Source organism: Phodopus roborovskii, unplaced genomic scaffold, assembly GCF_943737965.1.
Source record: "Phodopus roborovskii unplaced genomic scaffold, PHOROB, whole genome shotgun sequence".
Lineage (NCBI taxonomy): Eukaryota > Metazoa > Chordata > Mammalia > Rodentia > Cricetidae > Phodopus > Phodopus roborovskii.
The window spans coordinates 11,644,034-11,665,408 of NW_026126598.1; the positions used below are offsets into that span (position 1 = coordinate 11,644,034).

A 21,375-nucleotide genomic window follows, 5' to 3' on the forward strand; every position below is an offset into this window, starting at 1 on the left:
GAAGTTCAGGCTCCCAGAGAGGTCTCAAGCGTGCTTTCCATAACTCCCGGTTTACTCCTTCTACCCTGAGGCTGCCCTCAGGGGTTTGTCCTTTGACAGAGAAGATGAACGAGGCACAGTGGCTGTGGCATGAAGGTTTGCAGGGCTGCTGCGTGGTCAGGGATAGCCCCCCAAGGTGCCTGTATAGGACAGCCTTGGGCCTAGCCCTGGCTGCGGTGCGGGATGGAGGACTATGGATAAACCAAAGGAGGCTGTCATGAGACCATCCTCGGGTGCAGGGTGCGTGGATGCCCAGAGATGGAGCTGCAAGGGTAAGTGGGGTCGATCCTGAGGGTAGAGACATTCAAACACTATCTTGAGTAGCTTTTTTTTTTTTCTTTTTTTCTGAGACAGGTCTTGCCATGTAGCCCTGGCCAGCCTGGAACTCAGGAATCTCCCTGCCTCGGCCTCCCAAGCGCTAGGGTCATAGACATGCACCCACCACACTCGGCTCTAGATGGTGTTTAATAAGGACATCAGCGCCCCTGTTTTGACCATGAAATGTAGTGCCAGGCCGGTGCGAGGCCTGCTTGGACTGAGTTGACCGGCTTGAAGCAGGAACTGCCTGATTATATAATATGTCTTCGTTAGCTCTCCGGTCTCTTACACTACAGTGTAACTTCTATGGATTCTATCCTACTTAGCATGAGAAGAATGCCTGCATGTAGTAGCTGCTTAATAAATAGTGCGAGTGGCTTTACTCTTGATACGATATCTTAACTTACTGCCCAGCGGTGCACCTGAGAAGTAGAGGAAAGGTAACAGAAAGATGGAAGAGCACCAAGCTGGAGTCCTGGTAGGAATTTTTTTTTCGTCTGATGGGCTCAAGGGAGGGACCCAGAGCCCAGGATAGAGACCACAGCTAGATTTAGTCTCACCAACCTTCGATGTTTCTGCCCTTTCATGCCAAAGTTGGAGAGCGTTTTGTCTTTCTTTGAATATTCCCATTTACAGGTCCGAAACCAATATGCCTGTGTTGTCTAAGACCCCTGTAGTATCATTTAATAGAACCATTCCCTTTGGTTTCCCTCTCAGAAGATGCAAGACGAGTATCTTCATGCCTGCCTTTTCCCTTTCGTCCCCCTTCATTGAACATTTCCCCAGTGAGCATATTCCTTAGCCAAATTATATTGTGTCTAACTGTGTATTATCTTACTTACTGTACATTAACTTTCTAGAAAGTCCCATGGAGATGGGCGTGCCTGTAGTCCCAAATTGGGAAGTGGAGGCAATAGAAAAAGGGCTTCACAGCTAACCTGGGCTGCTATTGGGACCCTGCCTCGTGTGTGTGTGTGTGTGTGTGTGTGTGTGTGTGTGTGTGTGTGTGTGTATACATACATACATACATACATACATACATACATACTTGTACATATACAAAGGAGACAGGTGAAATGTCTCTGCCATAAAGGCAATTGCTGCCAAGCCTGATGACCTGAGTTTAGATCCATCACACCCACATTAAAGCTAGATTTGATTGTGCATACCTATAACCCTAATGGTAGGGGGAGGAGAAGAGGTAGATGGATTCAGGGCAAACTAGCCAGTCTAGTGGGTACACTCTGGGTTCAGTGACAGAGACCAGTTTTGTAAGATAAGGTTGGGGCACAATAGTGGAAGAGATTGGATGTCAGCTTCTGGCCTCCATATGCGCATCCGCGCGCGCGCGTACACACACACACACACACACAATGAAGGGATAGAGAGTTGGCTTGTAGTTTAAGAGCACTTGCTGCTCTTGCAGAAGATCCAAGTTCAATTCCCAGCACCCACATGGTGATTTACAACCATCTATTAACTATAGTTCCAAGGGGTCCAACACTCTTTTCTGAGCTCTGAGGGCACCAGGCCTGTATGTGGGACACATACATACACACAGGCAAAACACCCATGCAAACAAAATGAAAAATAATTGTCTTTAAAGTTGGTAATGACAGCAGTCTGTTCCCTCAACAATCATGGCTTGTCTACTAATGTTACGCACTGAGCTGGGCTCGGTAAGAGCAGACTGGCATAGATCCTGCCCTCATGTACCTCCCAAGCTGAGGCAGGAGGCCAGAATCGATCCCATCATCAGCACAAGTGGCTGATTTCACACTGAAAAATAGCACAGACCAAGCAGAGCCACTAGTGATGAGGATGAAATCAGATTTTCAGTTTCAGGAGAACTGGGGGTGATGGTGTTGGAGAGTAATTTTAGTAGTGAACCACCTTAAAAAACAACAACAACAGTCCCCACAGACTTGCTTCGCCTGTTTGGAGTTTTCCCTTAACCTGCATTGTGGTGAAGCCTCTATAGTTAGTGGCAGTGAAGGAGTAATTACAAACTTAGGGACTAGTAAAATGGCGCAGTGGTGTGCTGGCTAGTTCTTTGTCTCATGACACAAGCAAGGGTCACCTGGGAAGAAGGAACTGCAGTTGAGAAAATGGCTCCGTCAGTTTGGCGTGTGGGCAAGTCTATGGGGCATTTCCTTGACTTTTGATGTGGAAGTGCCCAGCCCATTGTGTGTGGTGCCATGCCTGGACTGGTGGTCCTGGTGCTATAAGAAAGCAGGCTGAGCAAGCCATGGGGAGCAAGCCAGTGAGCAGCTCCCCTCCACAGCCTCTGCATCAGCTCCTGCCTCCTCCAGGTTCCTGCCCTACTTTCCCCCAGTAATGGACAATGTTTAGGATGTATAAACCAAGTAAACCCTTCTTGGGTTATAGTCTATTACAGCAATAAAATCTAACTAGAACAAGCAGGTAAAAGTGCGTGCTACCTAGCCTGACAACTTGAGTTTGATCCCCAAGACCACGTGGTGGATGGAGAGAACTGAGCCCTGCAGGTTTTCCTCTAACCTCCGTATGTACAAATGGCACACACATGCATGCGCGCGCGCACGCGCGCACACACACACACACACAGAGTCTCACTAAAGTTCTCTGGGCCTCGGATTCACTCTTATAACTCTGGTGTGCTTTGTACTTGTGAGCTTCTTGCCTGTTCCCACAGTAACTAGGATTTGGGGCTCACAACATCCAGGTCCAGTATGCTCTTGCCCTTGCCGGCCTGGAACACCCTCCCATTTGCCTGTGTTGCTCATCCCTTCCTGTGGTTGTGCCAGGGCTCTGCTCCCTCCAGAGCATCACTGAGCTTCTTCAGCAGCCTGCTTTTCCTTGGTACCTTCCCTGTAGCATTTCATTGTTCTTTCAGCTCCCTACATTACAGTGTGGGTTTTGTTTTCATTTGGTGGTGGTGTTTTCATTTATTTAGGAGGATTCATACGTGTTACCGTCTGAATGTGGGGGTGAGAGGACAACTTGGTAAAAGTTGGTTCTTTCTACCGTATGGGTCCCAGGAACCAAACTCAAGTCATCAGCCTTAGCAGCAAGCGCCTTTGCTGACTGAGCCATCTTTCTGGGCTAAGGCCCAAGCCCCAGGCTCGTGCTTGCTGGGAAACACCCTGCACACTGAGCTACAGCCCAAGCCCCCGTTTAAAGGAGAAAGCGATGTCTCTCCTCTCAACATCTCACACAAACTTGGGTTCTGTTCTTACTCCTCCAGATCCCCTGTGGTTCTCCACTTTGTGGACCCTGTTTTGGGGTCTGTCTGCAAGTCAGTGCTGATGCTGTCTCTCTTGTGCTAGCACCTGAAGCCACAAATTAGAGCTCAGTCCTTGAAGATTCCGCCCGCTTCAGATGGCCCCACTGGTCCCTCGTTGCCGCCTGCCCTCCTGAGTGGCTAGTTTTCAGATTGAGAGCTCCTGGGTGGATAAAGAGCTGAAACAGCTGAGAGGCTGGGGGAAGCACCCGCCGTCTCTGGCTTCTTAGGAGAGGTGCATGGGCTGAGCGTAGGGAGAGAGGGTACTTCATGCACGGCCTTCATGATATTTCCACGTGATTACCAACCCAGAGGCTCTAAGCTGCCTTTAGAGCCTTTTATGGTGGCTTCACACCCCGAATGAACGAACGAGGCGTGGGTAAGACACAGAGTTCCAAGTTTTTCATCAGGACTGTGTTCTGTGAGCAGCCCTGTCCTGAAGCTCCACAGGAGAATGAGACTTGTCCTCATCTTCCAGAAGATTCCAAAGGATTCAGGACTGGGATGTTCCCATGACCCCCATCATGGATCTTATCTGGGTGTGGTAGCACATGCCTTTAATCCCAGCACCTAGGAGACAGAGGTGGTCGATTTCTGTGAGTTTAAGGTTATTCTGGGCTACCTTAGGCCATTCCAGGCCAGCCAAGGCTACATAATGAAAAACCCTGCCTCAAAAAAATCAAGAACCACTCTTGAGTTCAAGGTCAGCCTGGTCTACAGAGTGAGTTCCTGGACAGCCAGGCCTGTTACACAGAGAAACCCTGTCTTGAGAAACAAAAAACAGGGATCTTAAGAGTCTTGTGTCAAAGACACACACACACACACACACACACACACACACACACATATCTCACTTTGTCACAATGTCTTGAGTTTTGTTTGCTTTTCATTTTTAAAAAGATTTATTTTAATTATGTGGATATATGTACCATCTGACTTGAGACCTGGGAACTGAACTCAGGTCTTCTGGAAGGGCAGGCTGTTTTCTTTTTATTTATTTATTTTGGTGTTTTGAGACAGGATCTCTCTACATGGCCCTAGCTGTCCTGAAACTCACTCTGTAAACCAGGCTGGCCTCAAACTCAAAGATCCACCTGCCTCTGCCTCCCAAGTGCTGGGATTAGAGGCCTGCACTGTCACACCTGGCCAGAGTGTTTTCATAACTAGTAAGCCATCTCTAGCTAGTTTCCTTCCTTTTTTTTTTTTTTTTTTTTTTTTTTTTTTTTTTGAGACAGAGTTTCTCTTTGTAGCTCTGGCTGTGTAGTCCAGGCTGGCCTAGAACTCACAGAGATTCACCTGCCTCTGCCTCCCGAGTGCTGGGAGTAAAGGCATCAGTTTTTAGTTTTTTTAAAAACAGTGTCCTAACCTGAACCCACAGAAATGAAGGTGTTAAGGGGCAAGACTGGGGGTGAGAAATAAAGACACCAGATAGCTGGGACCAGGAGGTCTTGCTTAACTTGATGACTTATGCTAAACAAGTTTATTAAGAAATACAGCATCTTACACGGTATTTGTAAGGGGAGAATGGGCCAGAGTAGCAGAGAGCTAAATCATATGATGCTGGCAAAGAGAATACAGAAACCCTCATAGATCTGCTCAAGGACTGGCAGACACAGCCTAAGGGAAATTATAGAATGCCAATAAACTGCAGTCTTCATTCCTTCAAGGCACAGGCGCTGGCCTCAGACCTTGCCAAGTCTACTCCTGGACCATAACAGAGAACTAACATCCCCTTTGTCCTTTTAGCCAGGCCACTGAGAAAGCCTTGGATTGTCAGGCTTCCAACAAAGTCCACTTCAGGCTGGATTCGAACTTGCTATGTAGCCAAGGATGATCTTCTTAAACTTACTGATCCTCCTGCCTCCACCTCCCAAGAGCTAGGATTATAGGCACACACCACCATTCCCAACTCTGCTTTTATTTATTTTATGTCCCCCAATGTAAGATGCTTGAGGACAGGAGTTGAATTTCTGTCAACGCCAATCCTGTACTTAAATAGCAGCACATAGGAAATACTTAATCGTGAATCAGTTAATCAGCCAAAAAGCAAGGGGCAGGGTTAGACAGAGTACAGGGGCTGCACTTGCAAAGGACCTGTGATCACTGGGGGTTTCAGAATCATAGGGCAGGGGACAGTGGGTGTGCTGACTAATCTGTCAACTTGACACACAAGCTAGCATCATCTGAAAGGAGGGACCCTCAATTGAGAAAATGCTTCCATAAGGTCCAGCTGTGAGGCGTTTTCTTTATTAGTGATTGATGGGGGGGGGGCAGTGCATTATGAGTGATTCCATTCCTGGGCTGGTGGTCTTGGGTTCTATTAGAAGACAAGTTGAGCAAGCCAGTAAGCAGCATCCTCTATGCCCTCAGCTTCTGCCTCCCAAGTTCCTACCCTGCTAGAGTTCCTGTCCTGACTTCCTTTGGTGATGAACTGTGAATGCTATCCAGGGTTGCCTGGGGGGCCTTCACATGCGTGCATACAGGAACATGTACACACGGAAGGGAGGGAGGAAGTAAAAGTGGTGCAGCCACAAAAAGGGTTTTGGTAATAGCTTTCTTCATATTTCATTCAACAAAAATGCATTGGGCTGTTGGGTATGGCAGTATACAACTTTGATCCCAGCACTTGGAAGGCAGAGGCAGGTGGATCTCAGAGTTCAAGGCAAGGCAGGGTAATACAGTAAGACCCCATCTCAAAAATCATACCAACAGAAAAGCATGCTGAGTCCAGATGAACGTAATACTAAAATACCAGAGGTTAGCATTTGCCTTTTGCTCCTCCTCAGACTAAAGGCCTTGGGTATAATCCTCAGGTACACCAAGAAGATGGTTTGGCTAAATTATATTGGAAAGGTCTGACCCCGCAAGGGATTAACTTTTTACGTTTTATTTTTAAGTGTGTGTATGCCTATGTGTCTGCATGACGGTATATGCACAGGAGTGCAGCTGCCAGGGAGCATTGCATCCCCTGGAGCTGGAATCTCAGGCAGTTGGGAGCCAGTGTGGATGCTGGAAACTGAACTTGGCTCCTCTACAAGAGGATTATGGACCTTTAACCCCTGAACTGTGGCTCTTGCCCTATCAGCTTTTCTTCATATTCCTGTGAGTGTCCACTGTGATCATGTGCCCCAAGTCTGCGGGGGGGGGGGGGGGGGGGGGCTGAGGGGGTGGTGGTGGTTACCAAATCCTCTTGCAGCCTGTAAGCCAAGGCCCTCGGTATCCATTCGGAGTTTGTTGCAGATATTAATGATAAATGCCCTCCAGGATTCTACATACCTGGCACAGTGAGGGATTGTTAGACTGGTCCCCAGGATAATGTGGTCCTCGAAGTACATAGGGTCTATCTAGGGTATCAGGTGAGTCCAAAAAAAAAAAGAAAAAGAAAACACCACATGATCCCAACTTCAGCGCTAGCACCTCCTCCGACCCCCGGCACAGAGGGAAGGGGCGGGGCCTCCACAGGTCGGTGCCGGAAGTGCCTCTCCGCCCCTGCTGCTGGACCATGGAGACCGTGGCCCAGTAGAGACCTTAGTGTGAGACTTACAGGGGCGGTGGCCATGGAGGCCGTGCTAAACGAGCTGGTGTCTGTGGAGGATCTGAAGGTGAGGCCTGGGCAAGAGGAAGGAGGATGGCAGAATTGGAAATGGCAGTTCCTAAGGAGAACTGACCGAGGCCGAACACTGCTGGTTTCGGCTTGCCGGGGAAACCGAACTACTACTCCCAGCAGCCACTGCGGTGTCCTGCTTCTTGTAGGAACCTGCGCTGTATCCCTGGGCCTGATGGGATTTGTAGTTTCCAGCATTTCGGCAACTCAGACCTGAGGCCTGGCGTGTTAGGGGGTTAAGTATGATGCAGAGTTGGAATTTGGGGTACTTGTGCAAGCGATGAGGTCGCATAATCACCTGCGTAAGCTTTTGCTATTATGAGTCCAGCATGGTTCACTGCATGCTAGCCCTCATCCTTGTAGCGGTGTTTTCTTTCCTCTTCTAGAATTAAGGTAAGACAGACCCAGCCCTCCTCCACAGCCCCCCCCCCCCCAAAGTAGGGTGGGACGGAACCAGCGACCTTAAGCGAAGGCCGAGGGGAAGGTCATTTAGCTGCTGTGACAATATGTTTACTGTTCACCTACTTGGGGTCAGCTGGTCCCAGAGCAGTGCCCGCAGCTGCCACCAGGTGTCATCTCCACTTGGTACCACTAGGGGCCCGGTGCAGGGACTTTCTGAGGGGAAGATACAGAGCCTGGGTACCAAGCTCTACAAAAGGAAGGTGGTAGACAGGAGGAAAGTGTGGCCTAACTGGCACTTAGAAACCAAGTTCAGCTGGAGAACGCTGGACGCCCTTTGTTTCTAAATGATTCCCTTTCTCTCTAATGACAGAATTTTGAAAGGAAATTTCAGTCTGAGCAGGCAGCTGGCTCTGTATCCAAAAGCACACAGTTTGAGTATGCCTGGTGCCTGGTGCGAAGTAAATACAATGACGACATCCGTAGAGGAATCATGCTCCTGGAGGGTAAGGCGCTGCTGGATCCCCTTGAACTCACCCCTCTAGGATCCTTTTCAACATGGAACCCTCACCTCATAGCCACCAGTAACCATCAGTAAATTCACAGCAGCAAAAGACTAGGTCGATGCTCTGTATCCCCAATTTCAACATCTGAACATTCATTCAGATGGAAAATGCTGTGAAAAAAATACATAGTCTCAGGCTGGGGAGATGACTCCTGTGCAGGTACGAAGACCTAAATTTGAATCCCCAGGACCCATGGGAAAAGCTGAGTGTGGCCACAAGTACCTGTATAGAGAATAGCAATGAAGTATTGCCGGGGGCTTGCTTGCTATGATCTTAGTCCCGGGTTCTTGGAAAACCCTTTCTCAAGGGAATGGAGTAGATGTACATCTATCTGCACACAGCGATTCCTACATACCACACACGCAATGTCCACAAAAAATGTCTTCTTCAATTATTAGTGGCTGTTAATATAGCATTTACATTGTATTGTACAACAGCAATTTTAAAAGTTTTAGAGATTTAAAATATCTGGGGGGGGGGGCTAGTGATATTGAGGATATATGATCCCAGAACTCCACAGGTAGAGGCATGAGGGCATACCTCAGTAGTAGAACATTGACTGCAGAGATGAAGGCAGGAGCTCAAGGCCAGAGTCAGCTCTATACTGATAATATTCGAGGTCAGCCTGAGCTACCTGAGTTCCCTGTCTCAAAAAAACATCTTTGGGGAATACAACTGGGTTCTGTGCAAATGATGCTTAATTTCATATAAGGGCCTTTGCATTTGTAGATTTTGGAATCTAAAGGGACACGTTGGGGATAATTCCTAAGGCTATTAGGACAGCACTGTACTAAGAAGAGATGCCTATGTCATTTAGTTTATATATATACACACACACACACACACACGGTCTTTATATAACTCAGGGAGATTTAACTTCTAAATCCTGCTTCAGCCACTTAAGTGCTTGGAATTGAGCTGCTCCATGAGCTCTGGGGTCTTTGTAAAAGCAAATACTGCCCCCCTACTTTGATCAGTTCTGATTTTTCAGATTTCTTGATAAATAGGACACAACAGCAAAAGTGGTCTCATTTAAGTCTCATTGGGTACACAGTACAGATACTGAGACGGTCTCAACATTGCAAAACTACTTAGTGGCAAAGTATGGTTGCACACACCTATAACTCTAGTGCACAGGAGGCTCAGACGTCAGCTTGGGATACATAGTGAGTCCCTATCTTTTTTTTTTTTTCAAGACAGGATTTCTCTAAATATCCTTGGTTGTCCTGAAACTCGATCTGTAGACCAGGCTGGCTTCAAATTCAGAGAGATCCACCTGCCTCTGCCTCCCAAGTGCTGGGATTAAAGGCGTGCACTACCACCTCTGGCTTGAGTCCCTATCTTAACCCCTAGCCTGCATACATACACACACACACACACACACACACACACACACAGAGAGAGAGAGAGAGAGAGAGAGAGAGAAATAGTCAGGTGAGGGTCACTCAGGGAAGTTGAGTTAAAAGGGAATGTGTTGTGGTTGTGGTGGTACATGTCTTTAATCCCAGCACTTCAGAGACAGAGGCAGGTGGATCTCTTGAGTTTCAGACCAGCCTGGTGTACAGAGTGAGTTCCAGGACAGCCAGGGCTGTTACACAGGGAAAGGAAAAAAACAAGCTCAGTCAGTAGAGTGCCTGAGACACTGGTTCAGTTCCACTCCCAGCACCACATAAACCAGGTGTGGTCCTGTACCAACCACTCAGGAGGTGGCAGCAGCAGGATTAGAAGCTCTGGCCATCCTCAACTGGATGACACAAAAAGGGGGTGCAAATGTCAGACAGGAGGTAGCCTTGCAGTGAGACCCCCTAGCTGGCCAATAGGGATGGCATCTATTAGTGCAGGCTGGATCACCCATTCCCTGCATCCGCCACAGGTGTCTGGCAGGCTCAGTGTGCTCCCGGCTGTGACTTGAAAGCTGAGGGTGATAGAAACTGATAATGGAGGCCTAGGACAGTGACCTTCCCAGGATCCTAGTGTGAGTCAGCATGGCAGGACCTGTGCACACAGTGTTAAGAGAATCCAGGGACTGGAGAGATGGCTCAGCAGTTAAGAGCACTGGCTGCTCCTCCAGAGGACCTGGGTTCAATTCCCGGCACCCACATAACAGTTCACAATTGTCTGTAACTCTGGTTCCGGAGGATCCCAGTACCTCGCACAGACAAACATGCAGACAAAACACCAGTGCACCTAAAATAAAATACAAATTTAAAGAGAGAAATTCCATCTTCCCCCTGCCCCCCTCCAGAGCTGTTGCCCAAAGGGAGCAAAGAGGAACAGCGGGATTATGTCTTCTACCTGGCAGTGGGCAACTACCGTCTCAAGGTGAGGCTGCAGAGCCCTTCTTCCCAATGCACATTCCACTTGAGTCCCCCCCAGGCAGCAAAGGGCAGTGGGCTGGGGCTACACGGTAAGTGCATGGATATAGAGTGATTCCAAGATGGACTCTTAAGGGAAGATGAGAGAGTTTCGGGGTGTGGGGACCATGGTGACATCAGGGTTGAGGTGCAGCCCCATGCCTGTAGCTGTTATCTCCCCCAGCTTATCACCCCCCCACAGCTGGGCTGCTTGTGGACTCTACTCTGTGGGGCGGGGCCGTAGCGAGCGTGGAGGAGGAAGGATGAGCCAGGGCCAGAGGAGGGCGGCCTGGGTGGGGGCCGGCAAGAGCGGCGTCATGAAGAGCATGCGATGTGGGGTGCGCTTTTCCTCTGCTGCAGGAGTATGAAAAGGCTTTGAAGTATGTACGAGGACTGCTGCAGACTGAGCCCCAGAACAACCAGGCCAAGGAGCTGGAGCGCCTCATTGACAAGGCCATGAAGAAAGGTGACAGACCTCTGGACATCTCCTCCCTTGTGCCCGGGGCCCTGGGGAACACCCCCACACAGTCCTTTGTCAAACCTACCCCCGCAGAGGTCTCTGGAGTCCTAACCCCCAGACTCCGGGCACAGGAACTCCTCTCCTGTGGAGGGGAGTGTGGTCAGGGGACCTGGGGCAGGACTGATCTGCTCACAGGCTCCCTCTTTCCTTTTTCAGATGGACTAGTAGGCATGGCCATTGTTGGTGGCATGGCCTTGGGTGTGGCCGGGCTGGCTGGACTCATTGGACTAGCTGTCTCCAAGTCCAAATCCTGAAGACAGCCTCACCTGCTCTCTGCCCTGGCGCACCTGGGAGCCTGGGGGACACTGGAAGAGGGTCCTGTCCATCCTCACCAATGCCTTTCCTTTTCTTCCCCAACCAACCCTGTCGTCCACCTCTACAGTCTCTGTGACCTTCAACCTCCCATCCCCTGGCACCTGTTGTCTAACCCTAAGTCATGCTTCGCAATGAGTGTAAATAAAATTGGGCTGTGGCTTGGGAACCTCTGTGTCGGAGATTCTGTTGAGGGAGGAGCAGGTTCACTGGGTGCACTGTGGTCCCCACTACCCCCCTCCAGGTTCCTCTGCCAGCATCCCAGCCCACACCCTTCCTTCCTCCCCAATCCTGAATCCACAACGCAGGAACAGGGAACAGCTAGGAGGACATGGCTTTTCCATCGCCCCAGAATCCTGGGAGAGAACATCGGACAGCAGAGGGAACAGCAGGCCTGGGATTTATGACTGTGGTCTCCTCTGACCCACTAAGCTGCCTGGGAGTTTTCCACTGCAGGGGGCCCCCACTGGGCTTCCTCCAAAAACCTCCACCCTTCCCTTCCTTTGTCTTCCTACCCCCTCCCTTTCCTCTACCCAGTCCTTCTCCTTAAGGGGACATGGATGTGAGAGAGGAAGCTCTGTGAAGATGGCAGGGGCCCTGGGGGTTATTGCAGACAGGATACCCCAATCCCAGCCTATGGGATGGGAGGCAGGGATCTCACTCCACGCCTGTTGTGCCAGGCTCTGCGTGGGCCTGTTTGGCTTCCCTGCATACTTGTCATTCCACAGCCCCTGCCAGGCTTGCTAGGAAGCGGGAGGAGGTACCTGAGGGGAACAGGGAGGAGCCTGATACTGGAAAAGGGGGGTTGGGGGCCACAGAGGGTATAGCTATGTCTCACGTAATCTTGACAGTGAATCCTGATGCCAGCTTGCCAAGCGAGGAGTGACCAAGAAGGAAATCTATGCTCAGCCAGGGTTGAAGTGGAGGGCCATTTATCAGAATTAATTAATAGAGCTGGTGATAGTTCCCAGTGAGTGGATAGGTAGAGAGATTAACCAGAATCATGCCCTAGGCCTGTGATCCATCCTCCAACTCTGGGCCCCTGGGCCCTTGGCAGCAAGATCAAACTCAATACCAAAGAGTCAAAGGTCAGCTCTGGGAGGGACAATTCAAGTTCAGGAAGTTTGGAGGAAGGTAGCATTCAGTGGCCTCACCTCAGCCCTGCGGCATTCAGATCCAGGGCAATTACCAACCGTTGGGGCAATGGGAGTGTGCCGGGAGCTGTGATCTGTGGTCCCAACTCCCATTACAACCTAAGAAGTCAATAATGTTGTGTCAACAAGGCTGGGAGCCAAAAATTCAAGCCCAGGGCCCTTTGATAATGCTGGAGTCTAGTGGGAACCCCAATGGCCTAATTCCAGAGCTCCTGTCACCCCATAATCAACCTTCACGGTCCGTGAAGACTTCAGTATCCCAACCCCGGGGTCTTCAGTGTTTAGGTTGTTCTCAGGATCTCTTAATCCATCATGGAAGCCTGTGGTGGGCCTACTGAAAGTTGTCTTCTCTCAACATTCTGGTCTCTCAGTTACCTAAAACCCTTTGTCCCTCTAATTTCTTTCCCTGACCCTGGTGACAGCTGAGTCAGAGACAGGCCACTTCCCCTGGATTCTTGATGGATCCCTGGGGGCTGCTCCTTGGCTGTATCCCTGAGTCTCCTATTAAGTCCAGCCTCCCCCCCCTCCTAGGGCGGGGAGTCCCGGGCTAGGCCGGGGGAGGGGGTGGACTTTTGGCCCGTTTATTCCCTCCATCACAGTCAACAGCTGCTGAGCGGAGCGGGCTTGGCTCATTCCACTGACCTGCCAGGAAGCAGAGTCCCAGAGACTGGACTGAGACAATCAGACCTAAGCTCCAGAAGGAAGACAGACGGGGATAGCAGCTGGATGGGCTGTCGGTTACTCTTCTCCCTCCTCGGACTCTCTTAACATCTCTTTTGAGCCACAGCCCCCAGAATTCACCTGAAGGTGCCACCTCTATCCCAATCCCTGGGGCTTAAGCCCCCTTGGGGGACCTGCATCCCAGCATGTCTATAGCTGTGGAGACCTTCGGCTTCTTCATGTCTGCCCTGGGACTGCTGATGCTGGGGATAACCCTATCAAACAGCTATTGGAGAGTGTCTACAGTCCACGGGAACGTCATCACCACCAACACCATCTTTGAGAACCTATGGTATAGCTGTGCCACAGACTCCCTGGGAGTCTCCAACTGCTGGGAGTTCCCTTCCATGCTGGCCCTCTCTGGTATGGGGTGAGAGGGGTGCCTCTAGGGGACAGAGGGAGGTTGGGTGGCCGGCTGGAGAATCCTAGAGAAGAGGGTGGAGGTGGTTGCCTTTGGCCGGGCCTTGGGCACCATAATGATAAAAATCCAGATGAAGCCCCCATTTCTGGCAGCTGCAGCAAAGAGCTCTGCATGACCCAGAATGGAACGGGAGAGTGTCACACATGGTTCCTTGCCCTAATATATGTGATCCTCTATCAGCTAAGTCAAGCTTCCATGTGCAATTCAGGTCTTTGCTAGCTCCAGGCCTCAGGCGAATGATGGAATGAATTTGATCTTGGCCATCTGCAAGCTAGGGGTAATCATGGTGCCCGTGCACAGGTGCTTATCAGGCCTCTCTGGGCAACAAAATGTGCAGGCGTGAACGGGATGTTGACTGCATATTTTCGCGTTTTATTCTGGGGAGGGCTTGCTCGGTTGGCAGGAGTGACACCAAGACTCCATCTTGCTTGATTGGCTGCCAGCCTCAGTAGCTCTACTGGACATCCATAGACTGTGGTCCACGTACCCTGCTGAACTCAAGGGCCCTGGACACAGCTCGGTTAATCTACAGGGGAGTTTCCTAGAAAGCCTGAGTGGATGCTGGAGAGGTGGTTGTGTGGACACGGGTGTGCGGGTGTGCGTTTGGGGCTCAGAGTGTGGTTTTTGTTGTTTAGTCTGAGGATCTTAACGTGGTTACCACCTGCGGCTCCAACTTGGGATCTGGTACTTGTTTGCTACCTGCATTGCCTGCCGCTTGCTCACCTGCACAACAACCCTTCCTCCCTCCCCCTGCCATCATTTCTCCAAGGAGTCCACTTGGATTTCCTACTCTCACCCATGCTACAGAGACTGAGTCCATGACCATGAACCCTCCCTGGTTGTTCCTGCCGTTAGGCTGTGGTCTTGATTTTCTAGAAATCCAGCTTCAGGCAATGAGTGAGTGGGAGACTGAGGCCAGGCCAGGGTGGGAAAGAGAACGCTGTGAAATAGCTCCATGAATCTGGAAGATGCCCTGAGCAGTGATGGGTGTCTGAGTGGATCTCTGGCATCTCCCTCTCCCCAAATCTCCTGAGGTACCTAGTGGCAAGGGTTTCATGCTCCAGGGTCTCTGATTGTGCTCCACCCCAAACCTTTAGAACAGCGGAGTCTGTTCTGGACCACAGACTCAGCAGTAAGTGCCCAGAAGGGACCATAGATGTGGGCAAGCCTGCTGTATCCCCGCTGGACAGACGGTATTTTGCTGAGAGCCAGGACACCTGAGAGGGCTTACACAGTGTCGATGCTCTTTGCCCGCAAGAGAACATGAGTTTGGAGGAAAATCTCATGGGAGTTTGCTTGGAGTGATGGAGGACAGAAGGCCTTGAGGTCTCCAGGGCTCCTGTCGCTTCTCTTTTGTGGTTTTTGGTTTGGGTTGGTTTGTGTGTGTAGTGGGAGGGGGGTTGTTTGTTTGTTTTGTTTTGTTTCAAGGCAGGGTTTCTCTGTACCTTTGAAGCCTGTCCTAGAACTTGCTCAGTAGACCAGGCTGGCTATGAACTCACAGACATTCCCCTGCCTCCGGAGTGCTGGGTAGTGCACCACTACCTGGCTGTGTGTGTCGTTTTGAGACATGGCGCTGCTACGTTCTCAGATCCCTGACCTCAGCTATGTCGTCCGAGGCTGGTCCTAACTCCTAAAGATCCTCTTGCATCAGCCTCCTAAAATGCTGGGATTACAGGTGTGCACCACCATATCCAGCTTTTTCTTTTATATGGATATTACCCTTCCCCCTATGCACGTCTATGTTTTTCAGAAATATTTACATCATTAACCTCATTTCGTCAAAGCCGGGCCACTCTGCAGAGTTAAGCAACCCGCCTAGAGGCAGAGGAAGTGGAGAGGAAGCTGTGATTCTAATCCACTGTGTCTGGGCTGCTGACCAGTTTATTCCTCTGCGTCTGCTGAGTCCCACGGGGATCCTATCTGTCTTTGCACCAAGTACTAGAGATTAAACTAAGGACCATATGCATGCTAGACAAGCACTTTACCATTGAACTATCTGTTCCTCTCTGGAGGATTCTAGGCTGGTTGGTGTTCTACCACTAAGAGCCAGCCCCCTCAGCCCCTCACTGGTTAATTACAAGCAAATGTTCTACCTCTGAGCTACATTGACAGCTCTCTTTTTATTTTCCATTTTGAGATAATCTTGCTGAGATGCCCAGGCTGGCCCTGAACCTGCATCTCTCTTGCCTCAACCTCTTGAGTGTTGTAGTGATTTCAGGCATAGCTCACCAAGCCAGTCCTAACTATCAATTAATGACTTCACACCTATGCCACCTCAACACTGTTCAACCACTGGACCCACATACTGTAAGTCCTTTAGTCATCTTTCTCTGAACATTAAGAATTGGTGGAGATGGGACTGGAGAGATGGCTTAGAGGTTAAGACTCCAAGATCTGACACCTTCACAAGCAAAGTAATGTATATAAAATAAGAATAAATAAATTTAAAAAAGAAAGCTGGGAGGTGGTGGTGCACCCCTTTAATCCCAGGACCAAGGGAGGCAGAGGCAGTCGGACTCTGTGAGTTCAAGACCAGTCTGCTCTACAGAGCAAGTTTCAGGACAGGCTCAAAAGGTACACAGAGAAACCCTGTCTGGAAAAACAAAACAAAAGAATTGGTGGGGAGCCGGGCAGTTGTGATGCATGCCCTTAATACCAGCACTCGGGCGGCATAGACAGGAGGTAGAAGCAGGTGGATCTCTGTGATTTCTAGGCCAGCCTGGTCTATACAGTGTGTTCCAGGACAGCCAGGACTTTCACAGAGAAAACCCTATCTCAGGGGAAATAAAAATAAGAATTGTGGGGAACTCTTTGGAAGGTGTGGCTGGGAGTCATAATGTCCTCTCAGAGAACTTTGTCCCTCCTCCATACCTCTAACTCCAAGCTAGTTCATCTCTTCCTGGCAGACACCCAAGACTTTTGCCTTCAACTCCATGCTATGGGCCCCACCCGGGAAAGGGATCCAAGGTCCCTGAGAGTGCTTGGCAGCCATCAAAAAAACAGGAGGAGCCAGCAGCTTCCCTCATCTTTGAAAAAAAGGGAAACTGAGACCCCAAAGGGTTATGAGCGGAACCAACTGGGATGGGTTCCTAGGCCCAGGTTTCCCATCTCCCCAGCCCTCAACCACCCACCCTAGACCGTCTGCCCCGAGTCATCACCGCCCCCTGCTGGTGACTCCAGAAGAAACTCAGCTCCAACCCAGTGTGTTCATGGTGTCCAGTATGGTGGCACATGCTTGTAATCCCAGCAAATCAGAGGCTGAGGCAGGAGGATCAAGAGTTACCTCAAGCCAGGTGGTGGTGGTGCACACCTTTGACCTCAGAGCTTGGGAGGCAGAGGCTGACAGATCTCAGTGAGTTTGAGGTCAGCCTGGTCTACAAAATGAGTTCCAGGACAGCCAGAGATGCTACACAAAGAAACCCTGTCTCAGAAAACAAAAACAAAACAAACAAACAAACAAAAAACCAAAACAAAAAGAAAGAAAGAAAGAAAACAAAACAAAAACAGGCAGGCAGGGGGGTAGCTCAGCTGGTAGAGCACTTGCCGAGCATTCCTAAAGCTCTGATGAGATCAATATCCCTGCTTGCTAGAGTCCATCAGAGGCTGGCTTGTGGACTGCTGACATTCTCTCAGAAAAGGAGGGGATGGGAAGAGTCATTGAACCTAACCTCCCAGTCCCCCCTCCCAACCATTTGTTTGAGATTCGGCATGTGGCCTGGGAGATCATCTCCCATGCTCTCTGTGATGATTACATTCCCCCAGGGAAGGAATTTTGGCAACACCTGGGTTGCCTCCCCAGCACCATATAAATCACGCTTGGTCATGCCAGCCTGCAGAGGTGGAGACAGAAGGGTCAGGAACTTAAGGTCATTCCCAGCTATTTAACAAGTATGAGGTCAACCTGGGCTACATGAGGCCTGGTCTTACCTTTCAACAGTGGCACCCCAACAGGGAAAGAGGGGTTGCAGGGTGAGGGAGCCAAGGTTGAGCAAATGGATAAGAGGGGAGTTACTAGGAGATTTAGGTGCAAGAGACCAGTAGGAAAGCATGCCTGCTGAGGGGTTGTATGGACACAAAAGACTGACATGCACTCCCCTGCACTCCCTAGGGTATGTCCAGGGCTGCCGAGCCCTCATGATCACCGCCATCCTCCTGGGCTTCCTGGGCCTCTTTCTAGGCATGGTAGGGCTGCGCTGCACCAACGTGGGGAACATCGATCTCTCCAGGAAGGCCAAGATGCTGGCCATTGCAGGGGCCCTCCACATACTTGCTGGTAATGGGGGACAAAGGGGATGCGTAGATTGGGGAGGCCCTCACCACAGCTCCTGGCTTCTCTGTCCTCATGCCCTGCTCTCTGGACTTGCCTCACCTTCTTCCAGTTGACCCCTGCCCTCTCTTGCTCATCTCTCCCCTTTCCCTACCCTGTCTGCAAATCTCTAGACCACAACTCAGTGTCCAAGAGTAGGGTTGCCCCTGCTCCCAGATGAGTTAAATCTTAGCCAGGCCTGAGAGGCTATTTTCTTCCAAAACTTAGGACTGGTTGGAGATCAGAGTAAGGGCAAGTGTGTACATGTATACACACACACACACACACACACACACACACACATACACACACACACAGAGTTAACAATGCTATAGATGGCCTATTACTGTCCATCTTATTATATTTCTGCACACATTCCTTTACAATAAACCTTGCAGAGCTGGTGAGTCAAGGCAGTTTGTGTTGACCCAAGATTGATCCAGGGATCCCAGGTTGGATGGGAAAAACCAGCTTCTGAAAGTTGTCCTTGGACCTCTACATGAGTACCTGCACTCATCCACACACCACACACAAATAATAAAATAATAAGTAGTAGTAATAATCGTAATTTTAAAACATCCAGACAGGATGGGTATTTCCTGTTTTCTAAATCTGAAGGTTTGGAAAGGTCTCTTAGCCAGTGTGACAAGTGATGAAGGGTGATAACCCACAGGGAGGTTGGCGGCAGGAAAGACTTTTTGGACAGCTGGGCATTCAAGTTGGGTATTGTTACCATCTAGGGGTCGTGATCAGGTTCATTTTCTCTGCCAGTTAAGGAATTAAAAGGCAGGGAACACCTCAAGTAGGACAGGTAGCGGGTGAGAAGTCATGAACACAGCAGACGAATCAGCAGTTGAAGAGAGGCATTTATTGGGAATGAGAAAACGCATGCATGCAGCAGACACAGAGAAAAACTCTCCACAAAGCAGAGGGGTAAGCCAAAGAGAAGCCCAAAGTTCCAGTATCTTTCTGAAGGCAGATCTTTTAAATCTGAAGAGCTTTTCGTAGTTAGAGTTGGTCAGTCTGAAGAAAGACAGGATGGCTGATGGACCCTCAACTGTTGTGTAACATGTCCTGACCCAGCATTCAAATGTTGAGCCAGTTCATCTGTGGACAACAGCTGGCAGGAGAAAAATAAAGTCCACAAGGCCTGTGTTTTAAGCTGCCGGGATTTTGTCTCAAGTCCAGAAGGTAGGGATTTTGTCTCAAGTCCAGAATGGAGGGAAAGCCATCCATCCTGGAAATTCACCATCTTTATTACCTAGGCATAGCCACTCTCCTTGTCTCCCAGGGAATCTTGTCTACATCCTGGTCCCTCAGTATATTTGAGGGTTAGTGTGCACAGAGCCCTGGGTCCCATCCCCAGTACTGAGTAAACTCTGTGTGGTGGCTCATGACTATAATCTCAAGAGGTAACAGGATCACTGCCATGCTGGGCTATGTGGTGAGTTCAAGGCCAGCCTAGACTTTATAAGATCATCTTTAAAAATGTAAGATATCCAGCACTTTTGGGGCAGAGGCAGGCAGAGATCAGTGAGTTCAAGGCCAGCCCAGACTACAAAGGGAGTTCTAGGACAGCCAGGGCTATTACACAGAGAAACCGTCTTGGTTGGGGGAGGGAGTAAGATATCCTAGGACTCAAGTGGCCTGAAGGCTGCACTTTGAACATGTCTGGGTCACAGGCTGGAACAGAAGAAAGGAACTGTTACTCTTGGACACGATGCCCCATCCCTCAAACCCCTCCTAGCTCGCTTGCTTTGAGAGGTTGTGACTGTAAGACGGGCCCCGCGGAAAATCCTCTACTCTCTTCTCCAGGGGCTTGCGGGATGGTGGCTATCTCCTGGTATGCTATCAACATCACTACTGACTTCTTCAACCCGTTGTATGTTGGAACCAAGTAAGTAAGGAACCCTGCCCTTGGGGACAGTGGGTAGGTCTTGGCCCAGCCTCTCTGGGCTGGTGCGTACCTCTTCCACTCCTACAGGTATGAGCTGGGTCCTGCCCTCTACTTGGGCTGGAGTGCCTCCCTGCTCTCCATTCTGGGCGGCATCTGTCTGTTCTCCACCTGCTGCTGCGCCTCCAAGGAAGACCCAGCCACCAGGTGAGGGGACAAGTAGGAGGAGAACTGGATCGGGGACTATAACATGCTATGGCCTCCTGTGACCCCGCCTTCCTCTTCATTCCACAGGGCTGCGCTTCCCTATAAGCCTTCTACAGTCGTGATACCCAGAGCCACCTCGGATGAAAGCAACATCAGCTTTGGTAAATATGGCAAAAACGCCTACGTGTAGGAGCTCTGGCCTGGTGGGCACCATTTCTTGTCCCACTGTCCCCAACGGAAAAGTGTCCCCAGGACCCTCGGACCAGTCTCCAGTCAATAACCTCAGGGCAGACCATTTCCAGGCTCCATAACCTGCTCTGGGTACACCTTATCTGGCACTCCAGCCTCTCCCAGAAACAGAAGCTTCGGGGGGACTCGCATGGCCTCCTACAGCTGGACCCAAGGGAACAGAGGCGTCTGCAGCTTGTGACACCATATAAATACATGCATAAATAAATGTATATTGTGATTGTTGGGGTGGGCTTCAGGGGTCATGAAGTTGCAGCCAAATAAGGGGTTCATTTTCATACCATAGACTGTCAAGACTGCCCACTTTTGACCTGTCTCATCCAGTGAAATAGTGTGCCAAGACAGGGGAGATAGCTCAGTGAGTAAGCGTGTTTGCTACACAAGTATGAAGACCTGAGTTCAAATCCCCAGAACCCATGTAAAAAGCAGGGCCTGACCACACTCCTGTAACCCCAGTGCTGTTTGGGGGGGGGCTCTCTGAGGTTTACTGGCTTGCAGTGTAGCTCCAGGTTCAATGTGAAACCCTATGTTGAAGGAATAAGGTGGAGAATGGTAGAGCAGGCCACTAGAAGCCCTCCTCTGACCTGTGCAGGCACAAACAACACATGCATGCACTGTTGTTGTTTTGTTTTTCGAGACAGGGTTTCTCTGTGTAGCTTTGAAGCCTGTCCTGGAGCTAGCTCTGTTGACCAGGCTGGCCTTGAACTCACACAAAGATCTGCCTGCCTCTGCTTCCTGAGTGCTGGGATTAAAGGAGTGTGCCACCAATGCCCAGGTGCATGCACATGTTCTTAACAAAAGATGTTGCAGGTACCCACCTCAGGGAATTATTACTAGCTGGGATGCTGCTGGCCAGCTGAAATTCTCTCTTTTGACTCTTAACCTGTTTTCTTACAGCTTCACAAAGAAGCAGTTGATTCAGAACAGGCATTTGTGTGTGGGTTTGAACTAGATTTGGGGTTTAATAAAGATATTTTAAAAGATGCCTTCATGTGTTTCTGTACACCATATGCCTGCACATGCCTAAAGTTACCAAAAGAGGGCACCAGA

At 50.0% G+C, this 21,375-nt stretch overlaps 2 protein-coding genes across 3 annotated transcripts; both read left to right on the forward strand.

Moving 5' to 3' along the window:
* The first annotated feature begins 224 nt into the window (after window positions 1-224).
* On the forward strand, window positions 225-11,543 carry Fis1 (fission, mitochondrial 1). Of its 2 annotated transcripts, none has more exons than XM_051204918.1 (5): window positions 225-311; window positions 7,996-8,128; window positions 10,434-10,510; window positions 10,903-11,008; window positions 11,219-11,543. In XM_051204918.1, the coding sequence occupies exons 1-5, from the start codon at window positions 288-290 to the stop codon at window positions 11,314-11,316; spliced, it is 438 nt and encodes a 145-aa protein (XP_051060875.1). In that variant the 5' UTR covers window positions 225-287; the 3' UTR covers window positions 11,317-11,543. The 2 variants fall into 2 exon arrangements, with proteins under 2 accessions (XP_051060875.1, XP_051060874.1); XM_051204917.1 differs by lacking the exon at window positions 225-311 and adding an exon at window positions 7,053-7,221.
* Window positions 11,544-13,106: 1,563 nt separating this feature from the next.
* Window positions 13,107-20,533, forward strand: Cldn15 (claudin 15). The gene is made up of 5 exons (XM_051205023.1): window positions 13,107-13,611; window positions 17,778-17,942; window positions 19,791-19,872; window positions 19,960-20,076; window positions 20,164-20,533. The coding sequence occupies exons 1-5, from the start codon at window positions 13,395-13,397 to the stop codon at window positions 20,264-20,266; spliced, it is 684 nt and encodes a 227-aa protein (XP_051060980.1). The 5' UTR covers window positions 13,107-13,394; the 3' UTR covers window positions 20,267-20,533.
* Window positions 20,534-21,375: the final 842 nt, after the last annotated feature.

Coding starts and splice junctions, on each gene's coding strand:
- Fis1 (XM_051204917.1), top strand. CDS start 7,177: ATGGAGGCCGTGCTAAACGAGCTGGTGTCTGTGGAGGATCTGAAG. Junction 8,129..10,433: donor AGGAATCATGCTCCTGGAGG/GTAAGGCGCTGC, acceptor GCCCCCCTCCAG/AGCTGTTGCCCAAAGGGAGC. Junction 11,009..11,218: donor TGACAAGGCCATGAAGAAAG/GTGACAGACCTC, acceptor TTCCTTTTTCAG/ATGGACTAGTAGGCATGGCC.
- Cldn15 (XM_051205023.1), top strand. CDS start 13,395: ATGTCTATAGCTGTGGAGACCTTCGGCTTCTTCATGTCTGCCCTGGGA. Junction 19,873..19,959: donor CCGTTGTATGTTGGAACCAA/GTAAGTAAGGAA, acceptor CCACTCCTACAG/GTATGAGCTGGGTCCTGCCC. Junction 20,077..20,163: donor AAGGAAGACCCAGCCACCAG/GTGAGGGGACAA, acceptor TTCATTCCACAG/GGCTGCGCTTCCCTATAAGC.